The 18,915-nt window shown below is 35.5% G+C and overlaps 2 protein-coding genes across 4 annotated transcripts; both read right to left on the reverse strand.

Annotated features, from left to right (window-relative positions):
- Nucleotides 1-4,013: 4,013 nt before the first annotated feature.
- On the reverse strand, nt 4,014-10,249 carry LOC132283568 (probable glycosyltransferase At5g03795). Its single transcript, XM_059785540.1, has 6 exons — nt 9,991-10,249; nt 9,622-9,900; nt 7,661-7,947; nt 5,914-6,146; nt 4,663-4,820; nt 4,014-4,370 (listed from the first exon to the last, which is right to left on the reverse strand). Exons 1-6 carry the CDS (start codon nt 10,168-10,170, stop codon nt 4,269-4,271), a joined length of 1,239 nt encoding a protein of 412 aa, XP_059641523.1. The 5' UTR covers nt 10,171-10,249; the 3' UTR covers nt 4,014-4,268.
- Nucleotides 10,250-12,700: 2,451 nt separating this feature from the next.
- Nucleotides 12,701-18,085, reverse strand: LOC132283676 (uncharacterized). 3 transcript variants are annotated; one of them, XR_009472091.1, is made up of 6 exons: nt 17,666-18,085; nt 15,763-16,060; nt 14,691-14,741; nt 13,652-14,068; nt 13,275-13,506; nt 12,701-13,095 (listed from the first exon to the last, which is right to left on the reverse strand). XR_009472091.1 is itself a non-coding variant. In XM_059785674.1 (5 exons), the coding sequence occupies exons 1-4, from the start codon at nt 17,965-17,967 to the stop codon at nt 13,667-13,669; spliced, it is 1,053 nt and encodes a 350-aa protein (XP_059641657.1). In that variant the 5' UTR covers nt 17,968-18,084; the 3' UTR covers nt 12,701-13,095; nt 13,652-13,666. The 3 variants fall into 3 exon arrangements, 2 of the variants coding, with proteins under 2 accessions (XP_059641657.1, XP_059641658.1); XM_059785674.1 differs by lacking the exon at nt 13,275-13,506 and having other exon boundaries at nt 17,666-18,084; XM_059785675.1 differs by lacking the exons at nt 13,275-13,506; nt 13,652-14,068.
- Between the last annotated feature and the right edge of the window lie 830 nt (nt 18,086-18,915).

The raw sequence follows: 18,915 nt of genomic DNA on the forward strand, positions 1-18,915 counted from the left end.
ACTGGCTATGTCAATTTTTTTTTTTTTTTTTTTTTTTTGGGAATTTTAAGCAAATATATATAAATAATAAAAGGTAATTACAGTGTGAGCCATTTGGCCAAATACAACCCAAAATGGTAACAAGCCTCAATGGAGGCCCAACTAAGGAAGGCCAGGACCAAATTTCAAAGCTGATAATAACCATTAACGACCAGTTTAGCAGTTAATAGAGATTATTAGAAGACAATCCGGATTGTAACCCTTGTGGAGGACGCAGGAGGACGCCATAACAATACTCAGTCCGGTGGCCTTGGTGGAGGACGACAACAGTCTGGAGGGAGATTCCAGTCGGCGAGAATCTGTCTTGAGGAGGGGCAGTCACGAAGAAACCCCAATTTGAGAATAGCAGTGATGGTGGAGGAAATTCTAGAGAGAACCATTCTTTGAGAAGAACATTTCCCTCTAAAAATTCGTTCATTTCATTCTTCCCAGGTGTGGTACATCATTGATGAAAAACATAATTTGCGGAGGAGGTTTGTTGGGGAGTTTCTCCTCCAATGTTCAGAGAGCAGATGGATCAGGTCATCCCAAATTATAATTGCAGTGAAGAATTGACATTTGAGTTTGATGAACCGACAGATTTGAGATACAACGCAGCATGTGAGGAATAAGTGTTGGTGGGATTCTAGCTGAGAATTACATAAAACACACACGTTATTGTGATTGGACATTGATCTGTTATTAAGAGTGGGTAACCTGAACTGAGCTGCAATCTATAGATTGAACTTCATACGATGAATTGTAGGGGAGATCCAGACTAAGTTATACCAATGGACTCTTGGAGAGTGCTCTATAAGGTGTGAAGTTGTATGCTTGAAGCTGAACTTGCCATTTGGTGATGCTGACCAGAGCTTACAATCACTTTTTGAAGAGCAAGGGGGCTGGAAAAGCAGTAGCTCAAGGATTTCAGAAGTGAGACTTATGGGAAATGACCAGGATGAGTTTTGGATGAATGTAGCCACTGAGATTGATTCATGGAACCTAGCATTTGTGAGAATACTTTTTGGGAATCGAGTGCAAAGAGGACTTCCTATGGACCAGTTGTCAAACCAGAATGAAGTCTCTAAGCCATTGCCTACTTTGTGCTTGATAATTTGTCTAGCAAGATGTCTGAGCTGTAAGATTTTCCTCCAACTCCAGGAGCAGGGATGTGGAAGGTTGAGTGACATGAACTCTACACCAAGCAATCCAGAGTCATTGGAGTGAAGGTCCTAAATATATCTTAGGATGCCAACTTTACTAGAAAGCTCCAAGTTAGGGATGCCAAGGCTTCCTTCCTCTTTTGGCAAGCAGACTTTGTTCCAAGTCACTTTAGCACCACTTGTCTTCATCTCAGGCCCTAACCAGAGAAATGATCTGAAGATTTTATTTATCTCATTGATGACTGCTTTGGGGAGAATGAAGATACTCGACCAATACACTTGAGTTGAGACCAGTACTGCTTTAACAAGTTGGAGCCTTCCTGCATAAGAGAGAGATCTGGAGGACCAATGAGAGATTCTATTTGTAATCTTCTCAATTAGTTGACTGCAGTGAGATGATTTCAGGTTAGTAGTGATGAGTGGAACCCCTAGATACTTGACTGGGAGGGAACCAATTCCAATTCCAAGCATGGATGTGATTACAGCCTATGTGTATGGATCAGTACCAGAGAAGTAAATACTGTTCTTTAAGAGATTAATATCCAATCCAGACATGTAGCAAAAGTGATCAAGTGCAGATTTCAGCACTGCTACAAATGTAATGTCTCCATGGCTAAAAAGCAATAGGTCATCTGCATATGAAAGGCGAGTGATCTTCAAAGGTCCACATCTCCAGTGAAACTTGAAGGTGTGAGATCTTCTTACATAGTCATTGATGATAGAAGATAATGCATCCATTACAATGACATAAAAGAATGGTGAGAGGGGGTCACCTTGTCTCAACCCTCTTTTCCCTTTAAAGAACCCTTGAAATTCTCCATTTAGAGCAATGGTGAAAGAGGGTGAGGAGATGCAAGCCTGAATGAGGGAGATAAATTTGGTTGGGACCATATGGTCGGTAATGACACAATCACAGACCCTTTGAAGGAAAAAAAAAAAAAATTCAAACCCTTTAGAGAAAATTTTCTGGGTACTTTATAGTGTAGAAAGAGATTATTTACTAATTGGAGGAAATATTAATTGTTTATTGAAACTATTCATCTCTGATATATATGATACACACCCTAAATTCTATTCCCTAATTATGTACTAATTGCAAAAGAAGACCAGTAGATCCAAGGTTGCTAATCCCACTTTAAGAGATATCGTGGGATCTTTTTTTCTTTTCCTAGATTGACATTTTGTCTTGATTTCCTTTGGATTCTTCTGTCCTTTGAAACGGTTGAATGATCGAGAAAAGTTTTTCATGTCACCCCGTGTGAACGATATATATATATATATATATATCAACACACTATCAATACCAAAATCATGCAACAAAGTAATTTTTTTTTTTTACTCCTTTGGTTTCAAAATATTTGTTTGAAAACTAGACTCATATATTATATAAATGTATAAAATATATTTTTACTCCATATGTTAATTTACATAAATATTAAAATATTGTCAAGCGTAGGCATGTGGTTAACTGAACCTATTGGACACAAGAAGGCCATTTTTTGTACTGAACCTATTGGACACAAGAAGGCCATTTACAAACCTATTGGACACAAGAAGGCCATTTACAAACCTATTGGACGCAAGAAGGCCATTTTTGTACTGAACCTATTGGACACAAGAAGGCCATTTACAAAAACTTAAATAGGACGATGATGGTCATTTTTACAAAATAAAGTCCTTTTTACAAAATAAAGTCCTTCTAAATCTTTCATTTAATTTATATACAAGAAGGCCATTTACAAAAAATGGCCTTCTTGTGTCCAATAGGTTCAGTTAACCACATGCCTACACTTTGACAATATTTTAATTTTTTTTAGAGTACGTGTATTGATCTCACAACGCACACATCATTTAAGTCAGGTGTACGGTTTAAAAACGAGACCTCAAAAACTTACTTCTCGAATCCTATCAAAACTATTATGCCTCTAGAGGCAAATTAATTATATATTTAAATGAGGTTGATATGAATGAAGATACTACTAATATGTCATGTCTATATAACACATACATGTAATATTTTAAGTAAGGTTAAGCATTATGGTTCAGATCAAAACTATGATTATATGCGTGTGTTTGTGCAGTGAAATATTAAATTGTATTGTTATATGTGAAGCGTGTTGCACGTGGGCGGGGCAGGGACAAAGACAGATGAAGATCCCACGCAAAATGATGGTCCACTTCCACTGCTATATCATTTCATCTAACACCAAATTTGGCACCATAACGTGGCAAAGCACACTATCACATAAGTGCTGAAAATTCATTAAATATCACAAGGTACACACAAGAAGTATATCATATTTAGACACAACCAGGGCCCTATACTTTCTTTCCTTTAGAGACAGAGAGTAATTAGTAACCTATGTAGTGTTGGGGTTCTGGGCAGTTAAGCAATGGGGCTGAGATGGGACTGTTGGGCTGTGAGATTCGAGTAGATATTGGTGTGCCAGGCGAGCCATGTCAATCATCTCGTTATTTTATAAGTAGGTGTGCAAACTTTTTTTAAAATAAAGCATTGTCATTGGGTGTATAGACTAACAATATGGCACACCTGGTACATCTAATATCTACTTGTGGGATTCTCTACTCCAAGTCCCTCATTGAGAAGATGCAAGTGCAACCACCCGACGTTCATGGGAAGTGAAATGAGATTTATAGTATTTTAGCACTTGAAGGCCCTTTACAGGACTGCAATTGAATTTGTGAATTTAGATGATTTTCTATCATTTAAACTATCACTCCAATTGGTCACCCAGACCTCTAAATTTCGTAGAGATGTTCTGTTTTTGGTCACGGAAGAACTGCCAAGTACAAATAAGGGAAACAACTAACTACAAGAAACTTTCTTTCGTCGTGTATGAATCAAGAAGCCAAAGTTCAGTGATGGATACAAAAAGAACAATCCAGGAACTTTGAACAACAAAAAATGGAAGGACTCTCTCTAGTCTCTAGATTAAATCTCCCATTTAGACATGCAGTGGGAATAATATAAAAACTGTGTGCTGATAATTTACAAACTTTCAGATTGCTAGCAAGCAACCATTCAGGATACCAAAAAGACAACTAGGAACTTCTATGCATTTGCAGTTAGTACTTGATCACATGGCGGCGCAACCAGAGGTCGTACATGACCATATGGAAAGCATCATATTTGATGGGCGGTGAATTCCACTGGAAGTGCTTCTGGACCTGATAAAAACATGCCAAAAGAAGACATTCTCATCAGTAACTGCAGATCTTTGTTTCACCTACATCTTAATGCAATGCAAGTACTGTTGGACGAAAAAAAAAGGCACATACTTGTGAGATGGCCATTATTTCTCTCACTCTATGATTCCAAAGTAAAAATATAATCATCATTCTAGATGACCGTAAATTATGCAAGCATGATTATTGAAGCTTTGTTTTAAATCCAACTATGTAAATTGCTAATAAGTATAATACTCATTTGACTTTTATTTTCTGAGGCAAAATTTTCTACCTTAACTAGATTGTTGTGCAAAGCAACGAATTCTGCATGAGGTATGTCCTTGAGAATTTGCTTTAGCCTGTACACATCATTCTCTTTGAGTACGACAGAGAACTTTCCCCAATTAAGAATGTCATTGAATGGCAGATCATAATAGTTAGACAGTATTACTGCAAGAAAGCAACCAAAACGTATTAGACAGGCAATCAGAAAGCAGATAGGGGGAAAGTAACACCCCAGGGAATTATATAGTCCTCAAAATGTGACAGGAAATTATGTCACAGTTTTGTAAATTTGCCAAGAGTTAAAGACACTCCTTCATGTTTTGCATAGATACTTGAAATACTCATCACGTTTCTTACATTAGTTAACCCCCCAATTGGCCCAAAGGCCGAGATACCTCGTCAGCAAAAAACAATAACATTAATAATTAAAAGAACTGAGATACCCCTTCTAGTTTTGCATGGATGCTTGGGTTATCTGCCGTGTTTCTGACTCTAGTTACCCCCACTTCCCATGGGGTGGAATTTAGCAAGTACATCCCAATTCTTCTAAATGTCTCAACAACAGGTTGTCTGAACTTAGGCAGTCCCAAGTGTTCATGCAAAATTACAAGGGATGTGGCATCCAAGTCAAATGAGAGGGGTATTTCGTGCATATGGAAAAGAAGTTGACCAACGAGTTTCCCTAAATATTGGCACCCTTTAAATCATGCAGAAAGCTAATCAACAATCATGGGGTGCATTGCCATCAGCTAGTGTAACAAGAGCATTCACAAATTGATTTCCTTGAGTGTTGCCAATAGTAGTAACCAGATCAACAGAAATCTCTCATTGGAGATTCAGGTTGCAGGAAGTAACCCCTGCTATTGGGGCAGATGATTGCATGCTAAAAGTCACTGAATATGTTACCAGACCTTATATTCTTCAGGTGATTTAGTGGGATTTTATGGTATGGCAAGTTGCATTAGGGTTCTGTGAAACATCAAACTTTTATTTTGCTAAGAAAGGAGGAGAGAAACATAGTAACTGCCCTCCTGAGGAAGGAAATCTTTTCATTATCTCCATGACCAAGGCAAAAATGCTGAAATTTTTAGAATCATACTGTACCCGTGTCTTTTATACAATTTGGTCTCTACATTAGCAGTGAGCCCGGATGATTTTCATAACCCAAGTGTACCACATAGGCAAAGAATAAGAGATAAAATGGAAAGTTAACCATTTCAAATCTAATTTTGTATGGCAAGAAGAACGAAACTCTTACCAGGAATACATCCGTAATGGATTGAATCTGTTATCCGAGCACTATTTACTTGGGAACCACCAGGACATATGCAGAACTTAGTCCTGTAAAATCTCTTTTGATATACCAGATGTCCAGTAGCCCTGTTTATTCTGTTGTTTGAAATATCAAGTTCTGTGTCATTCTCCCATACACGTGCCAGTATAACTCTAATTTTAGAGTTCCTATGACCGGCCCAAAAACCCAGAGTCGTCCTGCAAAATTTACTTGTTGGTTTTAAGCAATGAACTTAAAGAAGTTTTTACCATAATTATACAAAGCCAACATTCATTTCCTCGTACACACACACACTGAAAAATAATAATAATAAAAAATCATTCAAGGACTGATAATATAAAATAAAAGACAATTTCCAGCCTATTCATGTCTGGAGTCCGGACAGGGAACTTTGAAAATTCATTCAAGGACTGATAATATAAAACGAGAAAATAAATCAATGATTATCTCTCGTAACAAATCTAATATAAAGAATGAAAATGACTCTCTGTTGTAATAAGTCTAAAATTGATGCTTGTTCAGTAGCAATCCCTGAAAACATTAGAAACTGAACATGTTTTGTACATGGCTGGAACAAATCCAAAAGGATAGTAGAAAAATTAAAAGAACATAGTCCATAAAAGCTAGTAAGGCTGAAAAGGCATACCAATCAAGAGTAACATATGAAGATCACCAAGTTTCAGGGAAAAAAACAATCACAAAATCAAAGCAAGTTACTATGGAAATTCTATCAGCTAATTAATGTTTCATATTATATGTCCCAACTGCACATCCTGAACTTTGTTCCAAAAATAGTTACCAAAGAGGAGAGCTCACAATCTATTTTGACTGCCACTCTGGATAAGCATTTTTGTAATTCTTTCCTTATTATACTGCTTGGCTCCTTGCAATACATTCTTCATTCTTTTCAGCAAAATTTATACTACCTTTGTCCCAAAACAGGACATCCGTTTTGGGAGAGAGGGAGTACTTCATAAGGCAGGGTGTGTGGTGGTGGGGGTGTGTGTCCCCGGGGGGGTGGGGGGATTGTGCTGAACCAATTCACATCCTATGAATAACTACAAAACATCCAATTAGAATCATGATTCCGGGAAATAGGGAGCCTTTCAAAATAAGAGTTGGAAAATTGTCTCCATGGGGGAATTAGTGGGATTTTCAATATTGAGGCCATTTCATTGGCTTCAGGAAAAAAACCATAGCATCACCTTTTGAGGCAAGTGAGGTAATATTTCTCCCTCCTTCATTGCCTTCCAACAATTTCCCATCATGACCATTGCAAAGAAATTTAATGAAAATGTTTCCATCACGATGATAGAAGAGCGAGCATGCTAAAGAATAAAAAGGACATCGGTAGGTAAAGTGAGATATGCTTTCTATTTTTCAGCTCACAGAGTGCAGTATGATGCTAAATTCACATCACCAACACCTAATGGTTCAAAGTTAACAGGTTTATTTTTCATTTGCAGTTACATAATAGAAAACAGAATGTAAGGAATTTCTAGTCGATTTGCCGTAATCATGATGGAAGAAAAATAGTACATTAAAAAGAAATGAGAAGTCACTGAAACTGAGAATAAGGAAAAACCCAGATGACGAGTAACAGACAAACAAAACAACAACAGGAAAGCTGAACACAAAAACTCAAAAAGATTGATTATGTGTCAACCATTCATTAGCTATGACAAATGTCAATAAGTAACCTCTCCATTACCTGTTCTCTACATCATTTCCTCCAGCTGGAAGTGCAAATGGCTGCAATACTTGAGGAAGAGCAACATCTTTGTGTGGAATAAATCCAACGTCATAGCTTGGGGAGCACACAACTCGAATTGAATTCTTCACAAGAAGTTGATGTCCTTCAGTTGCCCTTACACCAACATCATGACAAGTGACAAAAAAGTGATCTGCACCCAATGTTCTATTCCAATAAGGATACTTGGATATCAAACTCTCCACATAGTTTTCGACAATTACAGTCATGTTTTCATAGGATGTGCCCTGCGTATCATTGTACAATTATCATTTAACTACATGGGAAGGACCAAGTCTTAGATATGGTAACAGAAGTTTCAACAATCAGAACTTATGAAATACATTTTAGCAACAATTTACCAGCACATGTCGTGTTGGCATGTTTTCACATATATGGATATCAGGCAAGTGTAGAAACAGAAAAGGTGTACATCACCAAATATATTAGGACATGAAATATACCCTTGGTCCCGAGAAAAGACAATAATCCATTACAACACCTCCCCTCTCTCTCTTTCAACAATCATCCTATCCTAGCCATTTACCATCTTATTGACACTCATCAGCTTGGAATCTGAGCATTGAAGGGGTTCAAGTTTGGTTGGAGATAATATAGATGCCAATGGACTCATGAGATTCAAAGCGGACAACAATTCGGAGATCTGATAGGTATTCTGGAAGTGCTTGATATGAATGCTGCATGGGACAAAACTGGAGGCACAGGATTTGGTGGATTTGATTGTGGGATTTCGAGTGTAGCCCAGGTTTGTGCAACTCTCTCTATGTTTTGACTACATAGATTATATATAGTCAAGTCAATAAAATCTTTTTTCCCAACTACCAGGGATCAGTTATATGAATCATATTTTTCAATTTTGCTCGACTATATAATTTATTTATATATAATGAACAAAGATTCAGCCTTACAGTGATAATACATATATCAATGTATCAAACGAGCTCGAGCTAAGCCCAGCCCAAGCTTGCTTAAACAAAAGTCAAGACTAAACATCACTCTCATTTTGGCAAGCCGAGCCTAAACCCACAATCGTAAACTAATTGTAGCTGCAATTCTTGTCATTATCAACAAGATTGAAAATATGAAAATTTTTAGATCTGGCAGGCTGGCCTCCAAGCAAACTAAATGTGCTCCAAACTGACCCAAATTAGAGAGAACACAAATAAGAGAATATTGTGCTGTTACTTGGTCAACAATCTTACTTATAAAAAAGGGACTAGTTAACTAATTACCTCATAAGGTGGAGAGTTCAACCTTCTTCTGATTTCATAGAGTTGAACTCACAGTCATACTATATCTCCCGTTTGGATCCCTAGAATCATCCACCTTTTTCTCATAAAACTCTCGTATGACAGTCAAATGGTGGTTCCTACTACAACAAATGAAGTGATTTTCATTATCCATTTTTAAGATGCAAAAATTCACCCAAGCAGCATCCTTTAATGTGAGCAACCTAATATTTTAGACCATCCAAATAAGTGGCCAGCACTTTGATTGCACTAAAACTGCAAAATAGATTATTTCCTTTTTCAGCTTTTAAGATTACACACATTCAATTAATAGTTTTAAATTGATTTGTATCAGGTTATAAACATATCAGGGGACGGAAAAAAGAAGCAACAGCTGATTAATTGAACACCAAAACTGGAGCCAACAATGATTCCACAATACACCATCATCACATGAAGCAAACAATCAAAATTTAATCACATACATTCATGGATTTTTACATCTCTATAATCTATATGCATAATCATTTCAACAGTATAACAAAATAAATGCATCACAGAGATTTATAATCCACCATATTGATCTGCATCATGCAAAGACCTCATGAAAGAGAATATTACATTCTAATTTCTTATAAGAACACTCATTGCCAAGGATTAAGGATGTCATACCTTCCCTCTCATCTTATGGCACGAGATCGGAATGAAGAATAGGTGAGCCTGATCTGGATCGTCCGTACGAAACCGACCCTCTCTAATGTTCTGAAAGAAATAGCCCTCACTCGCGTACTTCCCAGTGAGCTTCCTCGGCGTCTGGTAATACGTATTCGGATCTCCGTCGGGGTATATATACACTTTGAAATTCTTCTCCATCTCTGCATAATTGAGCCTAAATATCTCCGGAAAGTGATATATATCCGACAACTCCTCCAAATTGTTCACTGGAACCACCTTAATGACATATCAAAGAAAGAAAATTTAGATCAGTGAGAATTGTCGAGAAAACAGAGAGAAAAGTGAGAGAAAGTAAGGGAAAACTACCTGAGAAGCGTTCGAAGTGTATTGAAGAGGGAAGTGGAGGGAGCTGAAAGAAATATATGTGAAGGAGATTAGGGTTAGGATGGCCAGAGTAAGGAGCGATCCTTGTAGGGAGCAGACGGCAATGGCAGACTGTGGCTGTGGAGGCTTCGCCGCCGTCATAGCCGGAAAAATTTGCCGCATGTGGTGGTTTCCGGCGAATTTAAAAAATTATTGAGAACTTTGAAGTTCTGTTCTTGGTTTTGCCAGTGGACTGTAGACATAGCAATAAATAACGAAGCCACAGCCATGTGACTTCCGTTGGTGTTTTCCTTCACGCGTTCATTCAAGCGCGTACGCCATGCTAACTTGTTAGTGTTCGGGCTGGGTGTTGTCGGAGCTTAATCTTGAATCTTTGATCTGGGCCTGTTGGGCCCTTGGTCATGCATAGTTGTATACCCATTTAACGTTAATTTAATATTTGCATGTGACCATAAAAAGGTTAGAATCCTTAAAAAATATATATAAAAAAAATAAAAAAGAAAAATAAAAAAAGGCATTTATGTTGTAAAGCCTCAAAAGAAGTATGGTCCATTGTGAAGAATTTCGTCGTTACATGAGATTTAGGCTTCGAAGAGCAAATGGTCCAATTATAAAGATGTTAGAGCACCTCTAATGCTAAAAGTCATTTTTACATGTCAAATTTATATTTTGACAAGTGTTACAGTGTCAAAATGTTATATTTTAGCAATTATGTCCCAATGGTGCATTTCATGCATGCAAAATGCTATTTTTTGACATAATCACCATTTTTTTCCAACTACCATTCCCACCATTCTTATTTGCATCAGTAATATTAATATTAGGCACATTCCAAGTAAAGTTGTAGATATTCGAAAGAAACTAAAATTAAATCTAATTAAAAAGAAGCAAAAATTTAAAATATTTGATCAAAAAAGGATAAAAAAAAATAAAATAAAATAAAACAAAATGATTTATGGACTCTGTTGCTGATGGTGTCAAATAAAATCTAAATAACCAATAAGAAGTTAACAACTCATCACCTTATCACAAACAGACAACCCCAAATTTATCCTCTCCACCTTTTCAGCTTTTCTCCATCCTTTCACATTATCTTTCAATGCCTTTGCCAGAACAAAGACAATCTCTAAATAAAAATGATCAGAGATCATGGATTTCGATTCCAGCGAAATTTTTTATGTTTCTCTCCAATGCCATCTCTACACTCCTCTCTCTTTAGCAGTTTACTGCTTCACAGACATCGTCATTGGCAACCGTGGCTTCCATGGATTCCGACGAAATTAATCTTTGTTTCTCTCCAACACCATCTCTTCACTCTTCTCTCCAGCATTGGTGAAATTTTTTATGATCTTTTTTAAAAATATATATATATATATATATATATATATGCCAAATTTGAACCCCCGCCTCTCTCTCTATCTCTCTCTCTCTCTGAAATAGCAATAGCTATTTCTTGTGCTACAATTGGCAAAATTTTTGGCAAAGTTAAAAATTGGCAGCCCTTTTAGCATTGCATTGGAGAGCCCCTTTTGAAGTCCTTTTGCTATATTTTAGAAATGACAGCCCTTTTAGCATTGCATTGGAAATGCTCTTAGAAAGGAGAAAAAGATGGTGTAGATACTTATAGTAAACTACAGTAGGAAAATGCCTGTTGGTAAACATAAGGATATAATTCGTTTTTTTGTTTAAAAAAATGTATAAAATTTTGATATTAAAACAAATAAAAAAATTACGAATACAAATTATGTTAGAATATATATTTCTTAATAATTCGTCATTAAAAATTCGACGACACAAATACTATTTTTCTTCTATTATATCTTATACATTTTCATTTCAATAATATAAAAGATTAGAAGTATGGAGTGTTATAAAGAGTCTTAGGATTCTAAAACATTTAGTTTGTAAATATGTATATATTTAGATGAAAAGTATTAATAATTTAATTTTAATTAGTAATGATAATGTATCTTAATAGTCCATCAAATAATCTATATAGACAGATAAGAGTAACAATTGCGAATGAAACTTCTCAGTTTTTAAAATGAGTGAGTGTAATAAGCAACGCCAATAGTGCCATCTTTCCCGCCATTGAAACATTTTAAATGGCCCATCTTCCTTCTGCCTTTGAAACATTTTAAATGGCTAATTTTTTTTTTTAAAAAGGCCATTTTCTCAAACATTTTAATCAGTTTTCAAAACTCATTCCTTACATTTTTCTTTCAATGCATTATCTTTAATTCTCGAGTTGTGGTATCAGGGTTTTACATCTTAATATATCATCATTGGATGGATATGGACTAATCATATAGTGAAACCTACTTATATTATTCTTGTTTATTGAACTTGGTATAATAAATTATTGAATTAAGTTTTCTTCCATTTTTGTTTTATTTTTATTTTTATTTTGTACATCTTCCTCTAATATAAGTTGATGTGAATTAAATCGAATTAAAAAAATTATTTTCTGATAAAAATACAAATGTATATTGACAAGAAACACCCTTGCACTCACAATTCCCCATAGAGGAAGTAACATCCTTCAGTTTTTTTTTTTTATTATTAATTTTTTTTTTTAGAAGAAGTTGAATTGCTGCAAGCAAATATGATCAGCAAACCCTTGCTTAGTAGGTTGAATGATTCCTTTGGAAGTATAGGGTCAATGTTTGAAATTGGAATTAGGAAAAATACAAATTCGAATTCTGAGTAAATTCTACACTACCAAATGTGATATTCAATTTACGCAATGAAATCAATCTGAATAGGCATCCAAGCTTAGCAAGTTAAGACCTGGATTTGCAAGCCCAGATGACAAAAAAAAAAAAAAAAAAAAAAAACTTGGATTTGCTTAACCGTTGGATATATTGCTTACACAACCAAATGTATTGTGCTCTATTCCTCCCACCACTAAAACATCAGCATATTCTTTTCTTCCTTCTTCTGAAAGCTCGATATCCTCGTCACTAGATTACCTCTTGTCTAACACCGGTTAGTCTAGGTAAATTAACTCCACATACTCAAAAGCCCCCTCCAAGAACTTCACCTGTGGGAATCCTCCAAAGTGATAATGTGGTTGTCTAGATCCACCTGTATTATAAAAAGAAAAGGGATGATCTAAAAAACTTGAAAACACTTGCAAGGTAGACATCTATGAAGGAACATATAGAAAACAAAGAAAAATGATGAATTCTTTTATTTTTCACGACAAATGGAGTAATGTGTAATGAGTAACGTGCAAAACATAATGGGTTGAAGCGCTTCTATACTTTTCATTTCTCCGTCCTCTCTATTCTTTAAATTCGTCACCGTCACCACCAAGAACCACAACCATCATCTGCTTTCTCTGCCTTCTTTCTGGCTAGTCTCATTCTAAAGTAATATTCAGTTACAATTAATACCCACTGAGTAGAGATAAGCTGGCCGGTTGAATGGGGAGCACCCCATTCAGCTTGCATTTTCGGCCACCCAATCATGTTCCATGCCCATTTTCTGTTTGTGCTGGTTCATACACACACAAACACACACACGCATATACTAGGCTCAGACAATGAATTTCATTGGAGGTGGGTAGGTTCAATATATAAATACATACATGTATATGTATATATATCTACATATAAACTAAAACTCAGTAAAGTTGTACCTGTCTCAATTTGCTTCAGGAATTTTTATGGTTCTCAGGCTGTAGCATATACAAGAAGATTCCACCCGCAACAGAAACATTGAGAGATTCAAATTTTCCTGCCATTGGAATGCTTACAAGCTCACATACTTGCTTAGTCATCTCTGAAATGCCACCCCCTTCGCTGCCTAAAACCAAGCACAATGATGCATCTGCTAAAGAATCTGCAAGCCCTTGACAAAGCCGAGACACTGGCTTCAAATCTTCATTGCTCTCTGGGTGGCCGGCCAACATCTTCATGTGAAATTCATTTCTGAGAGCTTGTAGATGAATCCAACTGCCAGAAACTATAGAAAGCTGAAAGGAGGCTCCTCGGCTAGCTCGGAGGGCTTTCTCGTTGAATGGATCACAACAGCCAGGAAGCAAAAAGACACCACCCTGTTGTGGATGTTGGTACAAACACCATATTAATTTAAGTTTTTTTCCCCTTTTGTTGGGGGGAAGAAGTTGGGGTGTAGCGTGGAGGGACACTTCACTTGGGCAGAAGGCTGTAGAAATATATTGAATATCACAGTACGTCACTGATACCTCTGTCCCATTCCTTCAACGAAGAATGGGATACATATGATCGAAGAACAAGGGTTGATTAAGTTGCAAAAGGAGCAACACTTAATTCCAGTGAAGCATTAAATGTAGAGAGAATGAATTTAATGAACTGTCACTAATTAATTTTCAAAAATATCATAATTAATATCCGAAAAGTTTACGTATATGTTCAAGAGCATTTTTCATACAGCTGACGGAAACTGGTTATTGGTCAACAAATAACAAACCACCAACAATAGTTGGGATCATCAATTAAGCTGATTCGCTGGTGAAAATATTATGATTCACCATCTGGCTTGGAGGTTGTGATATGCATAACGCATTAAGTGAAATTTCAGTAACGTGCGATAACTTTCGAAAAGATAAAAGTAGAAAAAAAAGAAGAATTTGAAAACAGAAAAGATGAAAAAGAAAAAATCGAAGATAATTGTAAATAATGCAACTCATTCCTTACCCATCTAAAGGCCATCGCTGACCTAAGTAATGTGCCAAGATTCCCCGGGTCCTGCAATGAACAATTCTCAGGAATTAATAATATGAATGTAAAGAATGTACGTGACAATAGATTGGAATGCACTTATAGCCTTCTGATAAAGCAGTCTTTTTTCTTTTGTTGGACCATACATGAGCAGAAGGGCAAGAAAAACCAAAATAAAAGGCAAAGGCAGTTTAGGCTAAATAAAAAACGGGCGGAAGTGACATCCCACTCCAAAGCTTTGTGAACAAACTGAGGAATCTCACAAAGAAACAAAGACCCAGAGAAGTTGAATCTTGACACACAATGGGCCATTTGAAAGTCTTGGGGTCTGGGGTAACTTCCAATTCACTGAAGATTTAAGCAACTGCCTAACATCTTCAGCAAAATACCAGTGGAATGGTGAACCTGTCCGCATAGCTGCACTGATTACCGCATAGGAATCTACTTCAAAGGAAACAGTAGGCAATCCCAATCCTATAGCTTACAAAATTGCTTGGCAAGCTGTCATGGCCTCAGCCACTAAATTTAGTCATTAAATTTGCACTGCTGAGCATGACTACATGAAGTAATGGAATTTTCTTTTAATTACTGTAAACCACAGCATCTATGTTGTGGTCTTAGTCTTATGAGATTATTATCTTAAACAGTGGAAATTGTTTCATGGTATCAATACATAGAGAAAACATGGACGCAGATGTTAAAAATCTCAATTCAACTCCAGTCCTTAAAGTGACAGGTTGGTCCAACTAAGAAATTTATGCTTTATTGGTAAATGATCAGTGTTTTCTTTTTTCTTTATAATTATTTTTTTCCCCAAGTCAAAGAACAAAATGGGAAAAGTGTATATTCAAAGGTTAATGAAATTTTTAAGAAGCAAGCACCACCAGAACCTACAACTAGCTGCTTTTAAGCAATTCCAAGAAACCATCATGAAGTGGACGACCACAAGAGACTTAAACTAATGTCCTTTTGCAAACCTTTTACAGAAGAATATAAACAATAAGGTGTGCCCATAATAATATATGTGAAGGATAAGTATGAGAATTACCTGGATCCCATCAAGAACTAAAGTTCGACGTGGAGATGGAAACCACCTTCGACAATCTGTGTCTTGCTGGTTGTCATCTAAACTACGAAAACTTGAAGGGATTCTCATTAGAGCGATTGCTTCAATAGATTCAGTTGATTGCATTCCAGAAAGTTTCTTCATTACCATTGCGCTAACACGAACAAGACGAACAGGGAGATCATTCAACCCTTCAGGAATCTCAGCTTTATCAAGTAGAAGTAAACAATCTATCACAGCACGTCTCTCTTGCATTGATCCTTGAAACCTGCATATTTCCCTGTGAAGAAAAAATGTCATAATGAAAAATTATTGCCCTTAAATTATATACAATTCATGCATTCTCCTTTTCATCATTAATTCCTTGAACTCGATATTCTTTACAGCCTAGAGGCTTTTGGGGAGGGGAGAGGGTAGAAAATCAAAGATGAAAACAATGAAATAGGCTATCTTATAGACACTTGACTGCTACACTATAAGTTCAACAGAGGAATGAAAAGAACTAATAAACAAATGGAATGATGGATATTACATACGGCACACCATACACACTGAAAAAACTGAAAAGGAAATCAAAGAAGAGCAAAGATAAAATGTTTGTGGAAAGTAGCTACTGTACACTATGTGACAAATATATATGACCAATAATAAGGATACTAGAATGTGTCTTGATAAGGTTACAACCCGATTAACATTCTAACTGTCTTCACAGTAGTATCAAGGTTATAGACAGATAGCCTGTACTATCTGAAGAGCATTATTTCCTGTATCCTAGTTAACTTTTTTCCCCTTCGTGCTGGCATTGTATAGAAGAGGTGGGCTATAGAACAGGTAAACAGAAATTTTGACCAAAACACTGGTTGATACATTCATCTGGACAATTGCAATTTAAGACTCAACCCATCCATAGAAATTAGAGTCTAGAATGAAGAACCCATTCCAATCTTCAAGCCATCATTTAACTAAACTGCAGGACTCAATCATTTTCACTTGTATATAATAGATAAAACTTTTCAAGGTTTTGAAAACTGCTGAATAATGATCTTTTTGAAAATCTGATCATTATTTACATAGCAAAAATGCTTCTATACGCACAGATATAGCATTTGTTTTCTTTTCCCACTGCTTAAGGGATTCATATTGGTCAATTACAGTCACAAGTAAATCAATTAAGAAATAATTCATGAAAGGAAATGCGGAAAAGAACTTTGAAACTAATGGTATATAATATTTTCACAAACCCCATGTGTAGAAGATTTCTGACCATTAGAGGGCATAATCAATGTATATATTTAAATAAACAAATGAAATACAATTTATCCATATGGATAACAGCTCCTTTTTTTTCAGAACACATGCTACTAGTACTCGACTTTGACCAAAAATAGCTTCAACACTAATTCAACGCAGAAAAACTCAAAACATTTACAAATGAATAAACCTATGTGGAAGTTTCCAAATATAATCTAGTTATAGCTTCACAATTCCCCCAAATTTCCCATGATGAACTAATAATGAATCACCATCTCTGCACCAAATCATAACCACAGACTAAAATTTTGAACCCAAATGTCCATCCCACAACCTTTTTTTTTTAAAAAAAAAAAAAAAAACAATAATTTGCCAAATTTAACATACCAAACTTCAATTTTTTTCTCGCTGAAAGAGTATATAACATATATAGAGCTAAAAAAATAATTCACATCCAGTCTAATCAATAAGCATAGCTAAGGAAAGATTCATTAAAATATATGAATACAAAGGGCAATAAATAGCAGAGACCCATTTTAATTTGAATTAGTGGGTTATAAAATAATAATTGTAAAGAACCCAAAAAAAAAAAAAAAAAAAATTCAAATGAAGGAGGATTAGAGAACATCGAGACCTTATAGGGGTAGTGCCAACAACAAGAGCTGAAGCATGAGAGTGGCGATACGAAGAGCTGTGTCGAAGCTTGAGGCAGTGTTTCACAAATGGGTTTGATGTGCTTGTGATGGATTTCAAATGAGAAGGCAGAGGAATGGTCACCACTGAACTCTCACCATCATCATCATCATCATCATAAGCATTAGGGCTCCTAGGAAGTTGAGCTCTTGTTTGGGAAAATGGCAATTTGGTCTGTGAATTTGATGCTTTGATGAGTGGCAGATGAATGGTTGATACCCAGGAAGTGTTCGCACATTGCATTCTTCTTCTCACACACACTTCTTAGAATTCACTCTGTGTCCCTTTTTTCTTCCGTTTCTTTTACGCTTCGTTCCACTAGTGTTCTTGTATTGAATGATTTAATAACCTCTAAGTAAAATGAGAGAGTAGGTGCTTGTTAAAATTTGTTTTCTCCTTAGAAGACCTGTCAATAGGATTCTAATACAAAATTTGTGCCGATTATTATGATACAGATTTAACCGTGTAATAATGATTAAAATTCGTTAATATGTTATCTTAACGAATATGCATTATAAATAATTCAATTCAAATTAAAATTATATATATATATATATATTAGTATATTTCAATACAATGTTATACATATTAAATTAATTATTTATCATTATATTGGGTAGAGTATTATTACATTGTTTAGTATATTATGCACCATTTTATATATTTATAATTCTACATTTTATATAATTATACATGTCAACGAATATAATTTTAATCTAATAACATTCTATTCGACAAATGGATTGAAACATTCAATCCAATAACATGTCAGTGATTCGAATCCGATAATCCACAATTAAACAAATCGAATGCTGATTCGATTCGATTCGTGAATAGGCGTAATCTTTCATATAAAAAATAAAAAAAAAATTTGTACCGGAATATCCCTTAAACAAATGGACAAATTAATCAAAGGTATAAAACCTTCTACGCAAGTTAATTTAATTTGAGTTCAACTCAAATGTTTAATTCAAATTGAGCTTGAGTTGAGACCAAGATTGATTAAAAAAGAAATTGAAATCAAGATTGATTAAATTTTTTTTTATTTATTATAAATTCAAACTGAGTTCTAATAGACGGGCATGCTCGCAAACATTTATCCATAAATAAAATATGTACACAGACTCTAATGAGTGAATGAGTTCGAAGATATTATTAGTTCCACTGATTTTTAATTCGAAAATATTATTA

The sequence above is a fragment of the Cornus florida genome, unplaced genomic scaffold, assembly GCF_030987335.1.
Source record: "Cornus florida cultivar Cherokee Brave unplaced genomic scaffold, ASM3098733v1 CherokeeBrave_3.0.0_Hap2_Chr11, whole genome shotgun sequence".
Lineage (NCBI taxonomy): Eukaryota > Viridiplantae > Streptophyta > Magnoliopsida > Cornales > Cornaceae > Cornus > Cornus florida.

Bases quoted from the DNA above. Each gene is read 5' to 3' on its own strand.
- LOC132283568 (XM_059785540.1), bottom strand. From the start codon at position 10,170: ATGCGGCAAATTTTTCCGGCTATGACGGCGGCGAAGCCTCCACAGCCA. The intron at 6,147-7,660 runs GTAATGGAGAGG...TAAATTTTGCAG, and splicing joins GGAAATGATGTAGAGAACAG to GACGACTCTGGGTTTTTGGG. The intron at 4,821-5,913 runs GTAAGAGTTTCG...GCTTTCTTGCAG, and splicing joins CCATTACGGATGTATTCCTG to TAATACTGTCTAACTATTAT.
- LOC132283676 (XM_059785674.1), bottom strand. From the start codon at position 17,967: ATGCAATGTGCGAACACTTCCTGGGTATCAACCATTCATCTGCCACTC. The intron at 16,061-17,665 runs GTCTCGATGTTC...TTTTCTTCACAG, and splicing joins GTTGGCACTACCCCTATAAG to GGAAATATGCAGGTTTCAAG. The intron at 14,742-15,762 runs GTAATTCTCATA...TGTTCATTGCAG, and splicing joins TAGTTCTTGATGGGATCCAG to GACCCGGGGAATCTTGGCAC.